The sequence below is a fragment of the Ictidomys tridecemlineatus genome, chromosome 7, assembly GCF_052094955.1.
Source record: "Ictidomys tridecemlineatus isolate mIctTri1 chromosome 7, mIctTri1.hap1, whole genome shotgun sequence".
NCBI classification, from domain to species: Eukaryota; Metazoa; Chordata; class Mammalia; order Rodentia; family Sciuridae; genus Ictidomys; species Ictidomys tridecemlineatus.
Window position 1 is genome coordinate 142925752 of NC_135483.1, and position 18477 is coordinate 142944228.

At 40.5% G+C, this 18477-nt stretch overlaps 1 protein-coding gene across 4 annotated transcripts in view; it reads right to left on the reverse strand.

The window, feature by feature from the left end:
- Nucleotides 1–14440: 14440 nt before the first annotated feature.
- Chn1 (chimerin 1) overlaps nucleotides 14441–18477 on the reverse strand; it is a 171163-nt gene continuing 167126 nt past the window's right edge. For all 4 annotated transcript variants that reach the window (XM_005324616.4, XM_040294500.1, XM_021725935.2 and 1 more), the window contains 2 exons: nucleotides 16799–16904; nucleotides 14441–15335 (listed from right to left, as the gene is read on the reverse strand). In XM_005324616.4, the coding sequence (XP_005324673.1) occupies nucleotides 15164–15335; nucleotides 16799–16904 (278 nt within the window). In that variant the 3' untranslated portion in view covers nucleotides 14441–15163. The remainder of the gene's footprint in view (nucleotides 15336–16798; nucleotides 16905–18477) is intronic.

The following is an 18477-nucleotide window of genomic DNA, read 5'->3' on the forward strand; positions in this document are numbered from 1 at the left end:
ATAAAATAAATATACTATGTCCAACTACAACTGAAAAAAATATATATGTGTGTGTAAAAGTTTATCATTACACATATTTCTCTCTCTCTCTCTCTCTCTCTCTCTCTCTCTCTCTCTCTCTCTCTCTGCTCAGAGTTATATACAGAGTATCTATCAATGAACTACATTCCTAGCCCCCAAGTATTTTTTTAAAAATATATGCTATATTCACAATGAAAATACTAGGAAAAGAAGCAAAATGTAGCAGAAGGATCCTGCAGTCTCCAAGTCTGGAACATCTAGAACAGCTTCTTCTTCCTCTTAGGCTGTTTTTATTTCAGGATCTCAAACAGTTTCATCCAAATCTATGGCCAGTCATCTGTCAGTGTGCTCTTTTACCAAGTTCCAGGAGCTTAGTCTTAGCCCAATCCCCTGGTCTGTGGGGTAAGGTGAGGGTAGGAATATGCTCTCTTCAAGACAAAAATCAAGAAAAAGGCAGGAGCAGGCAATAGAGACCGCAGTACCATGCAGTCTTGAGAAGGAGCTCAGGGAATTGTGGGGGCCTGGTTGAGCTTCTGAGTTCCTGAGGGTACACTGGGTGGAGACGGGTTGTGGGGTGAAAGAGGGTGATGAAGGTCCCCATGAATGGGTAGTGGAATTCAAGTGTTGCTGGATTCGCCAGGTGGCTTAAGGGTTTGGAAAACCAGGAGAATTTGCCCTGCCCAAATTATTGCCAGTCTAGGTCAATGAATCAATAGATTATCAATCAATTCAGTGATATCCTCAGATATGTTATATGTAATCAATTCAATAGAAGAAAATTGAACCAAGAAGACACACAGAAACCCTCAGAGAAAAATAGAAAAAAAACTGATGTATGAATGAGAGAATTAAATATATATATATTATATATTTATGCTTAATGCCAAATTCCATTAGAGAACAATTCTCATCTATCCTAGGAAACATATTCATCAAAAGTACACAGAAGCTTGCTTGGGAAATAGTTTGGCAGCTCTTCAAAAAGTTAAACAGAAGCAGCTCAATTTACAATAGTTAAACTATGGAATGAACCTAGATGGCCTTCGACTGATAAATGGATAAAGAAAATGTGGTACATATACGCAATGGAGTATTCCTTGGCCTTAAAGAAGAATGAAATTATGTTCATGTGCAGGTAAATGGATGGAACTAGAGAATGCTAAGTGAAATAAGCCAATCCTCCCAAACCAAAAGCCGAATGTTTTCTCTGATAAGCAGATTCTGATCCATAGTAGGGTGAGGGGATAAGGAAAAATGAAGGAACTTTGGTTTGTGAGTAAAGTTTGTCAAAAGTTGAAGGCAGCGCTGGGGATGTGGCTCACTGGTTAAGTGCCCCTGGGTTAAAAAAAGAAAAAAAAAAGGTTGAAGGGGGAGAAGAGATTATTGTATCACTGTCCTGGGCCTACCTGGTGTCCTGGACCTATCTCTGGTGCTCATCTTAGTCCTTGGCTGGCCCCTGGCAATATCGCAGAGATGCCTGACAGACTGGATGGACTCAGGGGCTTCTGGAAAAGTATCCCTGCCCCCTCCTTTCTATATTTTTGGTTTTAGCACCCAAACAAGTGCTGAAACCAGCCACCCTCCATGGAGCTGTGCCCTGGGGAATTTCATATATGTATACACACACATACACACAGACACATGCATTCTTTAACGTATGAACCCACAGTGGATGCTACTTGAAAAAGAATTTAAAAACCAAAGATGCTACAGTATGTTTACATATACACAATGGAAATTTTGCTTCTCAAACAGCTTGAGCTGAAAACCTCTCATCCCCATGGCAACCTGATTCCACTGCAACCAACCACGTCCCTGCCAGGTCACCCACCCGTTGGTAAGCCTCTGTTCTTCAGCCCCTCCCAGCAGCACATGGATGACAGCACCTATTGTGGTAGGGCGGCCTCAAGGGCTGGGGCTGGCAAATGGCTCTAGTCTCTCAGGGACATTCTGGAGATCCATCTAACCTGAGGCAGAGTTCAGCTCCTCCTGAAAGTCACTGAGACTCAGGAAAGTTGTTGTCCTATAGAAATGCAATATACCTGAAGCCTCCTGGAGTTCCAGGGAACTGGGATAAGGGAATTGGATTCAAAATGGTCATTCAAAATGACCAGAAAACCAAAACAAACCCTTGGTAATCCCAAGAACAGTGAGTCCTGCTTTCAATTAAAAACCCCAGTACTGATTAGATCCTTAATGCATGATTCCCTTGAACCCACATCATGACCCCTTTGAAGGGGTCATCCACCCCTTCCATCTTTCAGAACGAGTGCTTTCTTCCAATGCACACTCTCAGTACCATTTTCAAATAGCATTTTGGAAAGGTTAGCACAGAACAAGGCCACCTGCCCCTTTCTGCTCAGCTTCCTAAGCCTCTCTTACCCATGGGAGTGGCCTATCTATCATCCCTGCTGCTGCCCTCCCCTGCTGACCACAGGAAAGCTTTGCAGGGTTGTGGGTGTAAAAGTAAGCCTTAATTTTGGTGTTTCAGGGGCCCCAGTTCCTGGCTGGTCAGTATCTTCCTCATCCCTCCAGCAATGCAGTCTTTATAATTGGCAAGCCTGAAACCTTTCCCCACAACATCATAGAATGCCTTGGGCATTCCAAGAACCAACTTAGCATGTGTGCCCTTTGGATTCTCTTTGATTGGGACAAGCTTTCAGTGCAAAGAACATACCAGGAAGAAAAGAGCCGTTTACCGCCGTTTCTTGCATTTGAGCAGGTCTTTGGCAGGGAGGGGAAGCTCTTTCCAGCAGACTGCAAATTTCTCTGCTTCTAGGTTAAAGCTGAGCTGGGCCATTTTCTGCTGGGCTGCCACTAAGGCTCCTGGATACCCCGCTTTGGGAAGATGCAGGGTCACTGGGCATTTATTCCTTATGAGAAATTCTCAACTCTCCTTCAGAATGACCTTACACCAACCCTCGATTCTCCCCTTTATAAAGCTGGAACAAGAAGAAAGAACAGTGAGCAGTTCATGGGGTGGAGGCGGGGGAAAATTTTGCCATAGCCCATGTTCAGTTCAGTAGACCTGAAACAGCATGGGTTTTGCAGCATAATAAAAAAAAAAAATAAAAAACTCTGGCTTCCTCTGCAGATGGATTGCTATGAAATCTGAGAAAGCAGCAGAGAGCCAGAATGATGAGACAGCATGTGGGGGTGGGGGTGGGGAGTGTCTCCAGAAACCCAGGCTGCAGGGCCTCGCCTGAGTGTCTTAGATCATGCCTGTCTTTTCTCCTTCCTTCCTTCTGCTTTCCTCCTTTGCTTCTTCCTTCCCACAGTCCCTTCTTTCCAAGTGGTTTATTAAACTTCCTCCTGTTGGCAGCTCTGCTTTATCTCACTACACCCAGCCAGAGCTCTGGATTCCAGCCTGTCTTAACAGATGTTTCCTTTTAATCACTATAATTAATATTAATGGTGATTAATTATTCTTCGTTATTGAAAAATGAATCCGTTTTTTATATCAAGGGTACATATACAATCAGAGAAATATATATAACTCTAAATGCATAGCATATATTTACACGTTTTTACCTTTTGCATTGCATACATTTATGTATCTATATAACTGAAACACACAGGTATAATTGAGTAAGCTATCTCTAGATGGGAGGATGATGGGAATTTCCATCTTAATCTATACCATCTTCTATTCAAATTATTTTATTGGAACTAAAGAGAATGTTATAATATCAAACAGGAGAAAATTATCACTTAGTATCAGAATTGATATTGAAAAACCTGCATTTTATGCTAGTCAACAGTGATCCTTAATGAGAACATTTCAAGGATCGCACTTGTAAAACGCTCATTGGTATTTTGAGTAACCTTGATTTGGTGAGGCCAATAAACGTCTTTGCTTACACACTTATTTCATGGGCAGGACATTGAATCCTAGAATGTTCTGATATCTTATTGATTTCTTCTCCTGAAGCTGAGACAAAACCAGGGGTTTTCCAGAGTGGAAATGATAGGGCAGTTAGCTGTCCTGAATGGGACAGCCAGGAAGGTTCTGGAAGGAGGTTTCCTCCAATCTCCCAGGAGTAGGCGTCTCTGAGCACTCCTTCTGCACAGAGCCTGTGGCAGGCAGTGGGCAGGCTGCTCAAGGGGCTTTGGGAGTCCAGAGAGAGAAAACCTCCTGGCTCTTCTGCTCAGACACAGTGGATGGAGGCCTTCTGTGGTGGCCATCTGCAGTCAGATGGGTGAGCTCCAGGGAATTCTCATTAAGAATGTGGAAACTCCTACTTAAGAGACCGAGGTAGAAGGATTGCAAGCTCAAGACCAGCTGGGTAACTTAGTGAGATCCTATCTCAAAATAAAATAAAAAGAGCTGAGGATGCAGCTCAGGGGAAGAGCACTTGCCTAGCATGTGTGAGACCCTGGGTCCCATTACCAGTAAAGCAAAAAAAAAAAAAAAAAAAGAATCTTTCCTACCTAGAGGAGCCAGGGTGCCAGCCTAGCACAGAGGCTTTTGTTGAATAAGGGCACCTCTAGTATGGAGAACCTGGAGCCTTCTCACTCACATTAACTGCAAGTTGGTCAGGGCCCTTAATTTGTCATGAATTATAAAAGAGTGGACCTAAATCCATGTTTTAAAAACTGATGTTAAGGGTAAAAAATGTTCTTAGAGAAGTTAGTAGGTTTGCAGAAGGATTCTCCTGCACAAGATGCCAGTGTGTTTAATCTCCTATCTTTTAAATGCAGAACTTTCCTGAAGTCTTATTATGCTAACGTGATTATAGTTTTCATAACAGTGGAATCTGTATTTAGCATTTTCCAAGCTTATTTGATTATAAGCCCCTTTGCTCTTGAAATAATGTTGAGTTCCCCAGTATAATACCAGGTCACATAATAGAACAATATTAAATTAATGAGAACTCAAGGCAGTAAGGGAGTGCCACAGTGTCTAAGCTACGTCTCAGTATGGGGACATCAAGGAGAATCTTGTAGGGTTTCAGGGGTTCTGGGCTCAAGTGGGCGAAGATGTGCCTTTCAAGGCAAGGACTACGGTAGTTCAAGACTGGTGAACATAGCAGGATATTGAAGGTTTTGGCAGGTAAGCTGTGCTTGGTTAGCAAGCTCTGGCCCCCAGCATCTGCTATTTCAGGCAAACTCATCAGCAGGAAATTCCTGAAGTAAAAGTGAAATATTGGGCTATAATCTTCCTTGGGCAAAGATCTCCTGGAATAAACAATGAAGCCATGTTGACACAGTGGTCTGCATTCTCAGTCCTATGGCTGTGCTGGGCTGATGCAGGGTGTCCATGAAGGGAAAGCTTCCCCTCTCCCCTCTCAAGGTTCCCTGAAGTGAACCACCAGTGGACACATCAATAGGAGCTAACGAGCCATTGTGAATTTACTAATGTGTACAAACATGGGGTTCACATACAACATGAAATTCAAGGCCAGATGGTTGAAGCTTAAATACCCACATCACAGGGTAAAAGGAAATGTAGGCAATTTTAGGGACAGTAAATGATTATTAGGGAGAATGACTAAGTTAGGGACAACTTGTGAATGCTTTTTTTGCCCCCCGTGGTACTGAGGTTTGAACCCAGGGTTGCTATACCACTGAGCTACATCCACAGCCCTTTTTATTTTTTACTTTGAGACAGAGTGTTACAAAGTTGACCAGGCTGACTTCAAACTGGTGACCCTCCTCTTGAGTCTCTTGGATTTCAGGTGTACACCACCACACCTGGGTCATGAATGATTCTTTTAAGAGTTGGAATGAACCCATGAGGAAGATATTGTCCCATGACAATCAGTCCAAGTGTGGTCAATTCTGTCATCTTTTCTGTGATAGAGAGTGAGATTTTAGGGCGCAATGGAAGGCTACTGTGTTCTCACTGATGTTGAGGTCTTAAGGCAGGTGACACAATTTCAGAGGGAGCGTCTTCTTGAGTTTGAGGTAGAAACAAGTCAAGGTTAGAGGGAGCTTGACTCTGAGGCAGTTTCTAGGGCATGTCAAAGTGCTAGTTTGGGGGTGTTATGTTCCTGAGCTCAGACATCATAGTTCTCAGAACAATCCACATCTGTCACATTTATGGAACAGTAGGCTCACCGAATGCAGTCCAGGAAATACACAGTTCTCCCTGAAGTTATTTCCAACATGAACCACCTGTTGAGGTAGTAAGGTCCTTGAGTTTAGTGCCTATTGCATAAAAATGTCTTTTATTAATTTCTAGGGAACTTCCCTACTCTTCCTAATTAAGGGCTTTAATTAATATGTAGGTGTTCACTGATTCATTCTCATGATTTTTATGACAATTGATAAAGGTTCATTTCCTTTTTCTGATTTAGGTTAAGTAAGCTGTACAATCTAGAGTACAGTTTCAATAAGAAAGAGGGGTATTGGGGACAGAGACAGACTTAGGTCAGAACCTGGGAGGTGACTAGAAAGGGAAGTTGTGGAGCCTACTGAATGGACTATGTTTTCTTATTTTCTATATTCTTGATGCTCTAGTATTTGAGGCCTCAATCCCAGAGAGACTGCCTTTCTCAAGGCTAGTTAATTCCTAGAGATAGCAAAGGACTCCCCTTCCAAGTTGCCTTTGATACCCAAGTCAACCAATCCAGAGCCCATACCCTTAATAATCCCCTTCATCAAGCCTTCATATGCCAAGCCAATATTGCCCCTATCCAAGGGCCAGCTACCAGACAAGCAGGGACTACTCCTATGGCCCAGCACCCACTGAATTGGTCAACTAGCTGATTCTAAACTTGGGGTACCTTCCCTGCCTTCTGTGATGTCAGGCTCTGCCCTCACCCATTCTGCTTGACAACTGACCCTGGTGCCTCCCCACATGGTCCTGCATGCTGTGCTGTGTCCTGCCTCTTGTTTCTAGGGTCTTTATATAGAAATTTCTCTATATCTGCTGTTTGATGAAACCTGATTAGAATGAGCCATCAGTGAACTTGAAAACACCAATAGGAAATGAAGCTGAATGTAGTCAGCACAGGGGATCCATTACCATTACCTGGCACCTGTCTGCCCAGACTAATTCATTGGCACTCAGGTGTTCCTAATGGACAACCAGGATGAAGAGGCCCTGGGCCAGTGTTTCCCAGAGTGTGATCCTGGAACCAGCTGTCTGAATCACATGGGGGCTTGTTAGAAATGCAATTGGGGGTGGGGTGGAGGGGTGGAGGGTGGGGGTGGTGTCTGATACCAGGGTTCCTAAGACAGAAATTTGGAAATAGGGCCCAGAAAACTACTTTATCAAGTTCTCCAGGCCATGAATATGCTAAATTCAGGAACCTTGGCAGTGGGTCAAAGCAGAGTCTAGTTGAAGGGCTAGGCCACTAACAGCCTGAGGGCCTGGAGCCCTAACACTGCAGGTTACAGTCTGTGCCTCCTGGGCAGATCCAGAGCCTTTTCCCACAATCCCAGAACCCAGGATGGACAGGCTGGTGCTGAAGTGCTTGAACTTGCCCTTTACATTCCCTCCTCGCCTCCTTCCTCTCATAGTCTGAATGTAATAATTTTTAAAAGATCAATGAGTTATTCCTTATTCTTATATATTTCCTTTGGAAAGAATAAAAACTGCCTTAGTCCTTGGTTTGATTCTCCAACAGCACAAAACAAAACTGTGTTTTATTTTAATATTTATTTTTTAGTTTTCGGTGGACACAACATCTTTATTTTATTTGTATGTGGTGCTGAGGATTGAACCTAGCACACCATGCATGCCAGGCAAGCGTGCTACTGCTTGAGCCACATCCCCAGCCCAACAAAACTGTTTTGGGAAAATGTCCTTGCGTGTGGCGAGGCATCCAGACACCAGGCTAGGACTTGACTTTGTTGCATGTGCAAGCCTATGATGGTGCCCAGGTGGTACCTGTGGAAATGTCAGAGGAAACCAACTGATCTAAGCTTGATATAATGGTAACCAAGATCTTTTTATATTTTAAGAATATTCCAGTTTTATGCCCTTTTACCTCTAGGAGGCCCTTTTTGCTCATTTCTTCCACTGTATCATTTAGTCTCAAAAACATGTCTTTCTCACCTTTTTTTTGTGTCTTACCACAGTGGTATGAGCGGCTAAGTGGTTATGCTTCAGAACTAGAAAAACCCTGAGATTCCTAGCCTTACATACTGATGCTTCCTGCTGCAATATAATTGTAATATATCTGAAAACAATAAAACCCCTGATACTTCCAAGAGTCACCAGAACTCCAAACCTCAGGTCAGCGACATGGCGCTTAACCCTCTGGTTGGTGTTTCTGCTATTTGGTTGAATAAGAAATAAGGGAAACTTTACATTGTAAAGTACATTATGACTGGCAAACTGTATTAAAAATATAATATCTTCAGGAGAGAACAATAAAACTCAGGATTTTCCTTGCAATATAGGGTGATGAATCGTAATCTTTTAGTTTAGTTCTCTCTTGATTTGGTTCCAATATGTATGAGTCTATCACCTGGGTTGAGATCTGTGTGTGATATACAGAACTAGTGAAATATAAATACTTTAAAAATTATTAAAGCATTTGCTGAGGTCCTAATGACTTCAAGGCAAGAATGTTGAAACCAACAAACTTTGAGTTTGTAATATAAGAATTAATACAACCTTCATTAATAAACTTGCTAGAGGATTTGATGTTATAACTTAATTCCCTGATTACATAAAACTGAGGGAAAACAACAAGTTTAGATTTTTTTCCCTTCTTTATTATTTGGAAAATATAAATATTGTCACAGTCTCTTTTAGGTAAGTGGTGAGTGATGTTAAAGAAAAAAAATTACAATGATTTAGACATAACAATTGATTTTATTTTCCATTCTAGAATCAGGCAAACACTTTATTTCACAAAACAGAATAGTTCTCCAATGAACTGAGCAAGGGAATTGGTTTTATAGAGAGAAAAAGGTTGAAGAAAGCAAAACAAAATCAAAATGTGGATTGGTCATTTTAAAGTTATTTTCCTTATCGGCTGGGAATAGGAAGAATGATAGAAAAATAACTTGTTAACATCAGGTTACCTATATTTACACAATCCTGTGTATAAGGATTAGGGAAGAAGGAACTTCATTAACATTTCAATTGAAACTGGCTTGTTTGGGAAATTTGGCTGTTATTTCTCTAATCTGGATTTCTCTAATCATAGTTTTTCTAAACTATGGTTTAGACAAACAGGTTAGATAAACAGCTTAGTTTCAACTTGGTGAAGGGGAACTGTAGCCTGAGAGACTCCATTTTGATTTTTAGCCTGGTCTGTTGGGGGCCTTCCTGCAGGAATTTAGTCCAAAATAACCTCCTGCTGTAAGTTTTTATGTAACAGTGGGGTATTTATATTCACAACACTTCTGAAAGCAAATGTGTGGATTTTTTTCTGTACCAACAAGTTCTCTGACTGTCCAGACACCAACTGGGTATTCTATAATTCAAATCCATCCTGACGTCATTTACCCTGAGTTAGTGTCAGCTGCTGGAAGTTAAAGGACTCAGTCCCATAAGACTTCCCCCATTTCAAACACAGGTTGCAAGTCCCTGGGTACCATCTGTACTTCTGACTGACAGGCTACCAACCAAGGGTCTCTACAACCCCCTCCTTAGATGTGATGACTTGATGAAAACACTTATGTTTATCAGCTTACTATAAAGGACATGAGTTAGGAACAGCCAAATAGAAGATGTGCATAGGGCAAGTTATGGGGGGCAGGTAGCAGCATGGAGCTTCAATGTGTCCGTCTACCCTGGAAGTTCATCAATTCTAGTTGTTCAAGAGTGTTTGTAGAACTTAATCTCCAGGACCTCCTTCCCTTCCCAGAGGTCAACAAGTGGGGCAGAAAATTCCAAACTTCTAATCACTTGTTTTTTCTTACAGTCAGCTCCATCCTGAAGCCATCTAGGAGCCCCACCCCAAGTCACTTCCTGCTCAATCAAAAGGGGCTCATTATGAGTAGCAAAAAAATGCTCTCGTCACTCAGGAAATTCCGGGGAAATTTTATGCCAGGAACTGGAGACAAAAAAAAATGTATTTCTTATTACAGTAGAGTGCCCTCTTATCTGCGATTTCACATTTTGAAATTTCAGTTACTTGCTGTGTGAAAATATTACATGGAAAATTCCAAGAAAAAAAAATTCAAGTTTTAAATTGTAGACTCTTCTCGGTAGCATGATGACATGTCAAGCTGTTCTGCTCCAACCCAGGATGTTCATCATCTCTTTGTCCAGCGTATCCATCCAGGGTATTCTATTCTAGTCATCTAGTAGATGTCTCAGTTATCAGATTGACTGTGGTCCCCAAGTGCAAGTATAATGATACTGGCAATTTGCATATGCCAAAAGGAAGCAATAAATTGCCTCCTTTAATTGAAAAAGTAAAAGTTCTTGCTTCAGGAAAGATAATCTTATGTTGAGGTTGCTGAGCTGTATGGTAAGAACAAATCTATCTGTGAAATTGTGAAGAAGGTAAAAGAAACTAGTTTGGTTGACACATCTCAAACTGTAAAAGCTACAGCCACCGAGCCCAATAACTGCTTAGACAAGGTAGAAAGGCATTAAATTAGTGTATGTGGGTATGTATATGTAGGAAAACAACATAGTATATGTGGGGTTTGGTACTCTCCAAGGTTTCTGGCATCCATTGGTGATCACACACTGGACAGTGAGGGTAGTAACTGTATACCACAGGGAAACTCCAAGTTGTGAGGTAGAGTTGATCGCTTGTTGCAGAATGACCATCCACTGTGCATGGAATTGGCCAGAATGAAGGAGTTGCCAGGACACAATGGGGCTGCTAACCACATCTGGTGAGGGAACATGAGGGACTAATGTGCCCCCCAGGGGGATGGAGTGGAGCTCTCCTGTGAGTGATGTCCCAGTACAGAGAGCATGCACTCTCCCAGAGGAAAAGGTAGCCAGGTGGCTATGCTTTTAATAATTTCCAAGTGAATTCACTGCATCTGATGAAGTCATTTTCATATCCATCTCCTTTCAAGGGAATGTTTAAGGTCAACTTCTAAGTACCAAATAGAATGGTGAGCTCCCATTTTCCCACAGGAAGGCTGTCGTGGAGATTTCTGTCGATGTCTAGTGCTGAGGCCCAGAGGGGACAAAATGCAGTGAGAGAAAGTTCAAAATTAAAGCTCGACTGGGGTTAAATGGACCCAGTGAACTTCATGAGAACTGAAGCTGCTCTTGTCCCAAGTCCTAACATGGACCCTGGCCCACAGCAAGCCACAGTGGAGTGAGCAGGGCAGATGTGCCAATGAATGTAGGAATTGATCATTGTTATTATTTTTAATTTGGAAAGACAGTGCCAGTATGAACTCGATCTCTAAAAATTAGAGAGGCTGACGGGCCTTTGACAATGCTGTTCCCTTCTTGGTCTCCTGTACTTCACCACAATGCCTGCCGATCCAGTCTGAGGGGCCCCGATGTGAGGTGGAAGTGTGATATGTGAGGATACAGGTAAAGAATGGAGCTGTCTTGGCTCCTGGAAGGAAGTGTGTCCCTTAATCCTATTCCAGTAAATTAAATTATAGAAACTCTTAAAGCTTTCCCTAAGAAGTTAACTTTCCAATAACTAGAATACACAGGTGGGAGAAGAAATTTGGGTACCCTGAGTTTCCAGTGTACATTAAAACAAAACAAAACAAAAAACTTTCTGTTTTTCAAGTGGATTTGGCTATAATACCTAATTAACTTTGGGGTGATAAACGCCAAACAAATCTTGTTAAAAAAATGACTGGGAGGGGCTGGAGATATAGCTCACTTGTATGTTACTGGCCTAGCATTTGCAAGGCCCTGGGTTCAACCTACCACAAAACAACAAGAAAAACCCCACAAAAACTGGGGATGTGGCTCAGTGAGTGCTAGGCCGTGGATTTGATTCCCCAGCACTATTCGGGGAGCACAACTGAAAACTAATGATTGGAACCCTGAACCTCAGGGTTTCCCTTTGAGCTCATTAAATAACAGAAATTTTGATAGACATCTATTCTTCCCCTAAGAGACTACCTCTGAGCTACCCAGGATTTTTTCTTTTCTTTTTGAGACAGAGTCTCACTAAATTACTTAGGCTGGTCTTAAACTTGTGATCCTCCTGCTTCAGTCATCAGAGTCAGTGGGATTACAGGTCTGCACCACTGCACCTTGCCAAAAGGTCATGATTTAAGAAATTTCCCACTTCCTGAGAATGACATGTATACAAGTTTTCAGGTAATTATTGAGCAAACCTCCCTGAGTGGCTAGGAATTTATCTTTATTTCATGGAAGGGCCACCCAACTATCCAAGTGTGTTCTTGGCTTAGGGAGCTATGATTTGTGTTGGCATGCCCTGAGGGGACAAGCCCCACACCATCTGTTAGAAAAGCAACCAAGGGCACTTTTCACAGAGATGGCCAACAATAACCATGTCTGCAGATGGCCTCAAAACTTTCTCTGAACATCTTCTTAATATTTACTAAGACAGGGCAAGGAGCGTTGGTATCTTCATAGGTATTCCTTCCCTTCAGATATACCTCTAGTTCTAGAGAGTATACCCTCTTTTTTTTTTTTTTTTGGTGATACCAGGAATTGAACTGAGGGGCACTGTATCACTGGGCAAGATCCCCAACCCTTTTTTTTTGATATAGGCCTTGCTAAATTGCTCAGACTGACCACAAACATGTGATCTTCCTATACTCAGCCTCCTGAGTAGCTGGGATTAAGGGTGTGGGCCACTGCTCCCAGAGAGCACATCTGCCATGGAACCCGGGTCTTATGCATGCCAAGCATGTGCTCTCCCACTGAGCTACATGTCCAGTTCTTTTAGGAAAAAACCAGGGTGAGCATATTCTGATAAAATGTATTCCTTCCCAATTGAATTTCTTCTTCAAAAAGAAGACTGGGTAGAGATCAGAGTTTAGCAATGAGCATGTGCAGTGTGGTGGGTTTACCTCTCAGGGATAGTTCATTAGATCAGATTTCTCTGGCAAGTGCATTTCATGGGTCAAAAGCACGGCCTTAATGTATAGTGCCTTTAAGTGGCCTCTAAAAAATATTGTTATATATAACAAATCTCTATACTTTTATCAGTGTATTTGAGAAGATAGCTGTGATGGAATATGCCAAGTAACTACACTTTTCTCAGTGTAAACATTACTGAAAGTGTATCACCAACTTTTCACTATAGCCTAGAGGTGAAAATATGGAGTTGGAAAAACTTCATGTTTTATTCACTTCCCATTATCTTTGGGGTAGTCTTGAAACTTCATAAATGTCTTATTACTGTTTTACCTTTCTTTTTTCATATAGGATCTTACTATGTTGTTTCAGACTGCAATCTTCTTACCTCAGCCTCCTGAATAGCTAGAATTATAGGTGTGGGTGCCACCATGCCTGGCTACTAATATTGTCTTACTTTTTACAGTAGAACTTAGTTCTAGATGGGTGCTCATTTGCTAGACCAGGAAAGACTCTAGAGAGTCATATGCAAAAAGCCACATGGGTGGCTAGTGACAGTACTGCCCAGATCCTGGGTTCCTGGCATTCGTGTAAACAGGGTGGGACTCACTCCATGTGGTGGGGTGTCTCAAGGCAAGTCAACCCCAGATATTCCCAACAAACCAAATATTAGAAAAAGTCACTTTTACATAGTCTTATTGATTATATAAAATTTTTGTGGTCCACTGTTTGTCAGTTCTGATTAATGAAATTAACAGAGAACCTGTAATAAGAATCGGAAAACCATTAGCTGTCTTGAACAAAATGGCAAGTTTTCTTGCTTCTGTATTACTAATATTTTCTGTATTCTGGTTTTATCCTTTGAATATTTGTTTTCTTGAAGAAATCTTTGAAAGCCAGTGTCTTAGAAGGAGAACCAATTAACCAATAAGACTATGTAAAAGAGGGGTTTCATCCACTGGCCTTTGTGTATATTGTGCCTGTAGCCAAGGTACATAACGGTATAAGAAAATAATAATTGGGGAAATATTTTAAAATGCTAATTATTTCATGTTTATCTCAGCTTTTTATTCCTATTTTTAATGTATTTTTTGTATAACTTATTTTTCATAACTAAATAAGTATATGATAGCCATACATTCACTTTTGGTTAACACAGGTATAAAACCAAACATCCCAAAACTTTGTGGCTTAATAAAGGAACAACTTATTATTATTAAAAATGGTCACTTTTTAAATTAGCCTTCTTTCTTCTTCTAATGAATCCAGAGGGACCTTATACCTTGCCCTCTCAAAAAAGTAGAAAAAATATTCTAGAGTTCTGCCAGAGTAATATGAGAAGAAAAATAAATTCAAAGAATGAATGTTATGATTCTAAGCAGTTTTAAATTATTATTTTAGGAACTCACCACAAAACTTTTAATAGTAAACAAAAGGGTGAGAGGAAAGTACTTAGTATTAGATAAATGGCCACATTTTCCCAAATACTCTCACTCATGGCAACCCCCCCAAATAAAACTATCAATATTTTTGATTTCTAAAAGCCAATTTTAATAAATTAATAAATGCATGCCAGATAAAAATACAAAATTACAACTGAAAACCAAAGATAATTTAACAGAAGATGCTCTGTGTTGTACATTTTTATTGGTAGGATAACTTATTAAAGTAACGAATCTGAAAACACATTTTGCTTTTGCTGGAAAGAAAGTACTATGTTAGAGAAGAGCTAAGAAAAACTGGAAATAAACCATCTGTGGCGAGTTGGCATATGATATAGTCTACAGTAATGCGACAGCCAGGGGTGCTGTTTATCCACTTGTGTGTGCATGTTTATACAAGCATCAGAAACCAAAGGCATGGACCCCAAAAGCAAAGTCACAACAGGTTACTCTGTGAAACATGCTGGATCACAACCACTGACTACCCAGGATGGGGAGGCGGTGCGGGTGCAGGTCTGCTGTTTTCTTGGTATGGGGTTTCCTTACCAAGTAGGGGGTAATCATGCAATAGCTTGAGTTTCTCTTAACATGATAAACACCCAGGATTACTAGAACTGGAAAGCATGTGTTCACTGTTTTACAAGGACAGCTGAGCAGTGCTACAGAAACGACAGAAAGTTCCTTCATTTTAATGTGGTTATTTGCCCAAACCTCTAACCAAGAAATAACTCAGCTAATGGAGCCAATTAAATTACTGTAAAACATTCCTTCATCTGTAAAACATTTCTTTTCCCTTGAAATTAAAAATTTAAAATAAAATGTCTTCATTTTTGATAAGCAGCTCCACCACCAGTCTCTGGTATCGTATATCGTTCAATGCCGCCATTGCGTCTAGTTCTGGGGATCTCATAAGGGTTGGACCAAAAACAATTCCAAGGTTTTCTGCACTCATAAGATTCTCCTTTTCATGGAGGGTCACCCTGCAAAATACAAGTGAAGGAACACATGACTTGGGGCTCTTCATCATGCCTGAGTGCTAAAACAAACTGAGATTCACAGTAAAGGTTTATGCCCACTTATCATCTTCTGCCAGGTTATTTCTCTGTTCTTCTCTGTAATTTCAAAGTACTGACTTCCCTCAAGTAGATTATGCTAATGAAGAATTTAAACTCCTGGGGGCTGGGTTTGTAGCTCAGTGGTAGAGTGCTTGCCTAGCATGTGTGAGGCATTGGGTTTGATCCTCAGCAACACATAACAAATAAATTTAAAGAAAGGTATTGTGTCTACTTAAAAAAAAAAAAATTCAAACTCCCAGGGATCACAGAGACTCACTCCTGAGTGAATGCTCTGGGCTATGAGTTCAGTTCTGTGTGTATTCTCTTGCCCCAGCCATAGATGCAGGGGTGCATTTGCATGGAGTAGAGCAGTCACCATGACTGTCCCATCTGCCCTCCCTCTACCCTGGCTCTCTTGCTTCGTAGGCGTGTTTCTGCAAGCTGAATAGTTTATTGGGTGCAGGGAGAGAATAGTTGCAATACTAATAGGAAATGGCTCAGAGTAAATGACACCATCAGGAAGTCTGTTTCTAATCATTTACTACCACAGCAATAACACAGACTATAATTTCAGAGTTATTCCTTTGTTTGAGTGTGGAGCACTTAATTACATCCAAATAGGAAACAAATGAATTTATAAGAGGAGATGTAAGCATATTAAACAAAGGTTTTAATGATGCTTTTAAAGAGGGAAAATGTAAACTTCATGAGTGACTAAAATATCATTTTGGATAACTCTGCCTTTTGGGCATATGATATTGTTGTTTCTAAATGTTTTTTTATATTTTGAAACCCTAAAGCCACTAACAATATAATTGTGAGAATTTTACTTCAACTGGTAGAGATCAAGCATGACTAAGCAGGAAATAAAGCTTCATCACTATCAATCATTTTAAAGCATTAAATTCAAACTAGCTGAAATATTTAATTTTTTATTTCTTCCATTACCCCATCATTTTTTACACCACTTTTCAGCCATGACAACATTAATTCAACAATCTAAAACTTCATCACTAACTCTGATGTTTTTAGTTAGCAGGGAGAGAGTGAGCAAGCCACCTCACAAGTTGCTTTGTTCTTGCTTTACAGTGCTACTGTCTTTACAGCTACAACACTTTGCCCTTCCACGACAATTAGTGTGTGCATTGGCAGAATATTGGTATTTCTAGCATATTTGTAAACATCCTGGAAATGCCAATACATTCATGTCAGAATCGGGTCTGCACTGGGGACTGTAGTACAGAATATTTTTAGCATTCAAATAGTACGGTTTCTCACAAGGGACAATATAGTTACGCAATTATCCATTCAACCCATCAATTGTCCTTCCATTTTATTCTTAATAACTGGATGTAAAACAAGAGTAAGACTCCAAGTCTGTCACTTACCTCTTTAGATGTGCCATGAGGTATCGGAGGGTTTCGCAGTGAGCAGGTGGCAGGAGTTTCAGTGCCTCATGAAGGGTTTCCAATTGCTCATCAGGATCCATAATTTCTTAAACAGCAAGTTGAAAACCAAGGAGAAACTCTTTAGCGGAAGACTGGTACAACTAGCTATTGAATTCTGTTCTCTATACTCTTCTAAAACTAGTAGGAAATGTTTTCTCACAAGATCCTTGCACATAGCTTTGGTGAATATTTTTAAGGTTCAAGTCCCAGATTTCCAAAGGCTCTGAGTTTCAATGGGGCAACACTGTTTACTTGGATTTGGAATGTGAGCACCCCCCCCCTCTTTTTTTTTTTTCTCATTTGAGTGTCTTAAGAGTCTGGCAAGTATGGAACTGGACACTGAATATAGATATAACTATAAAAATATTTAGATGTATAGACACAGATAAAACCTTTTACACTCAAATTCATTAAAATGAGGTTACCTTAAAATATTACAGATACATGTAAGGGGTGGCACATTAGTCAAAATATCTTAAAAACCCCCTTCAATGACTGTATATAAACCATGCTACATCACTGTCCACTGAGGCCCCCTGGGAAAGTCTTATTAATTGATATTTATATTTAAAAATCTTTTTGTTGTTTGTTTTTGAAGTGCTGGAGACTGAACCCAGGGCCTGGTGCATGCTAGTCAAGCACTCTACCATGAGCTATATATAATCCTTTTTCTTTTTAAAACAAGAAAGGCATCATCCAATATTTACTGGCTTTATTCATTAGACTTAGTTTTAAATTCTTTGTGCTGTATACAAATATTAAATCTATCTTCAAAGCATGAGCACTTCCTATTACTCATGATATTCAGAACAACACACTGCAGCCTTGAAAGCAGTAACATGTTGTTCATGGTGGTGGGATCCCTGAAATAATGTGACTCTTCCAAAGATGACAGCCTTGAAGGCAAACATCATCATTAAGATATTTCAGTTCAGTTTATGTGGGCCCCAAACCCAGCACATTCCTTTGAGGTCACAGGTTACACTTAGTTCATCAATCATGTCTATTATTAGAAACAAATGACATTTTTGGAATTCTGTGCTCTTAAAAGAGCACTACAGCACAAGCTGGCTTCGACCTGAATGCCAGGAAGATGGGGTGCCTTTAAATGCTGGGTTTCAATGCAATTGCAACAGGACCCCATGCTACTAATCCTAATCAGGACAGCAGCCTTGAAATGCTGGGAAGGCTATGTCTGACCAGAATATAATGTTCAAGACACAAGGCCACCCTGCCCCCAAAGGCCCCAAATCCTAATCTTTCTGTCTTATAACATGAGCCAGCTCAACAGGAATGTCTGAATCTGCCACTGGAGTAAGATGAATGTGAAGTTTCTACCTTTGGCAGAGCAGATTTGATAAATTTCAGAATATGAATAGTGACTGAAGCTTTTTAATTCAAAGAAACTGATTATTTTACAGTTTTTGCCCAAACCTTCCTCATAATTCCTGGTCCATTTCTTTGCAATGAAGAATATATTATTTCCCTTTTGCCAAAATAAATACTGTATGGTCTTTGAACCTTAGGCCTTTAAAGGGTATCAATTTATAACACCAGTACTATCTCAGGCATAGAAACTCAATAATTTCTAAAATTGAGAAGAAAATTTTATTTACTAT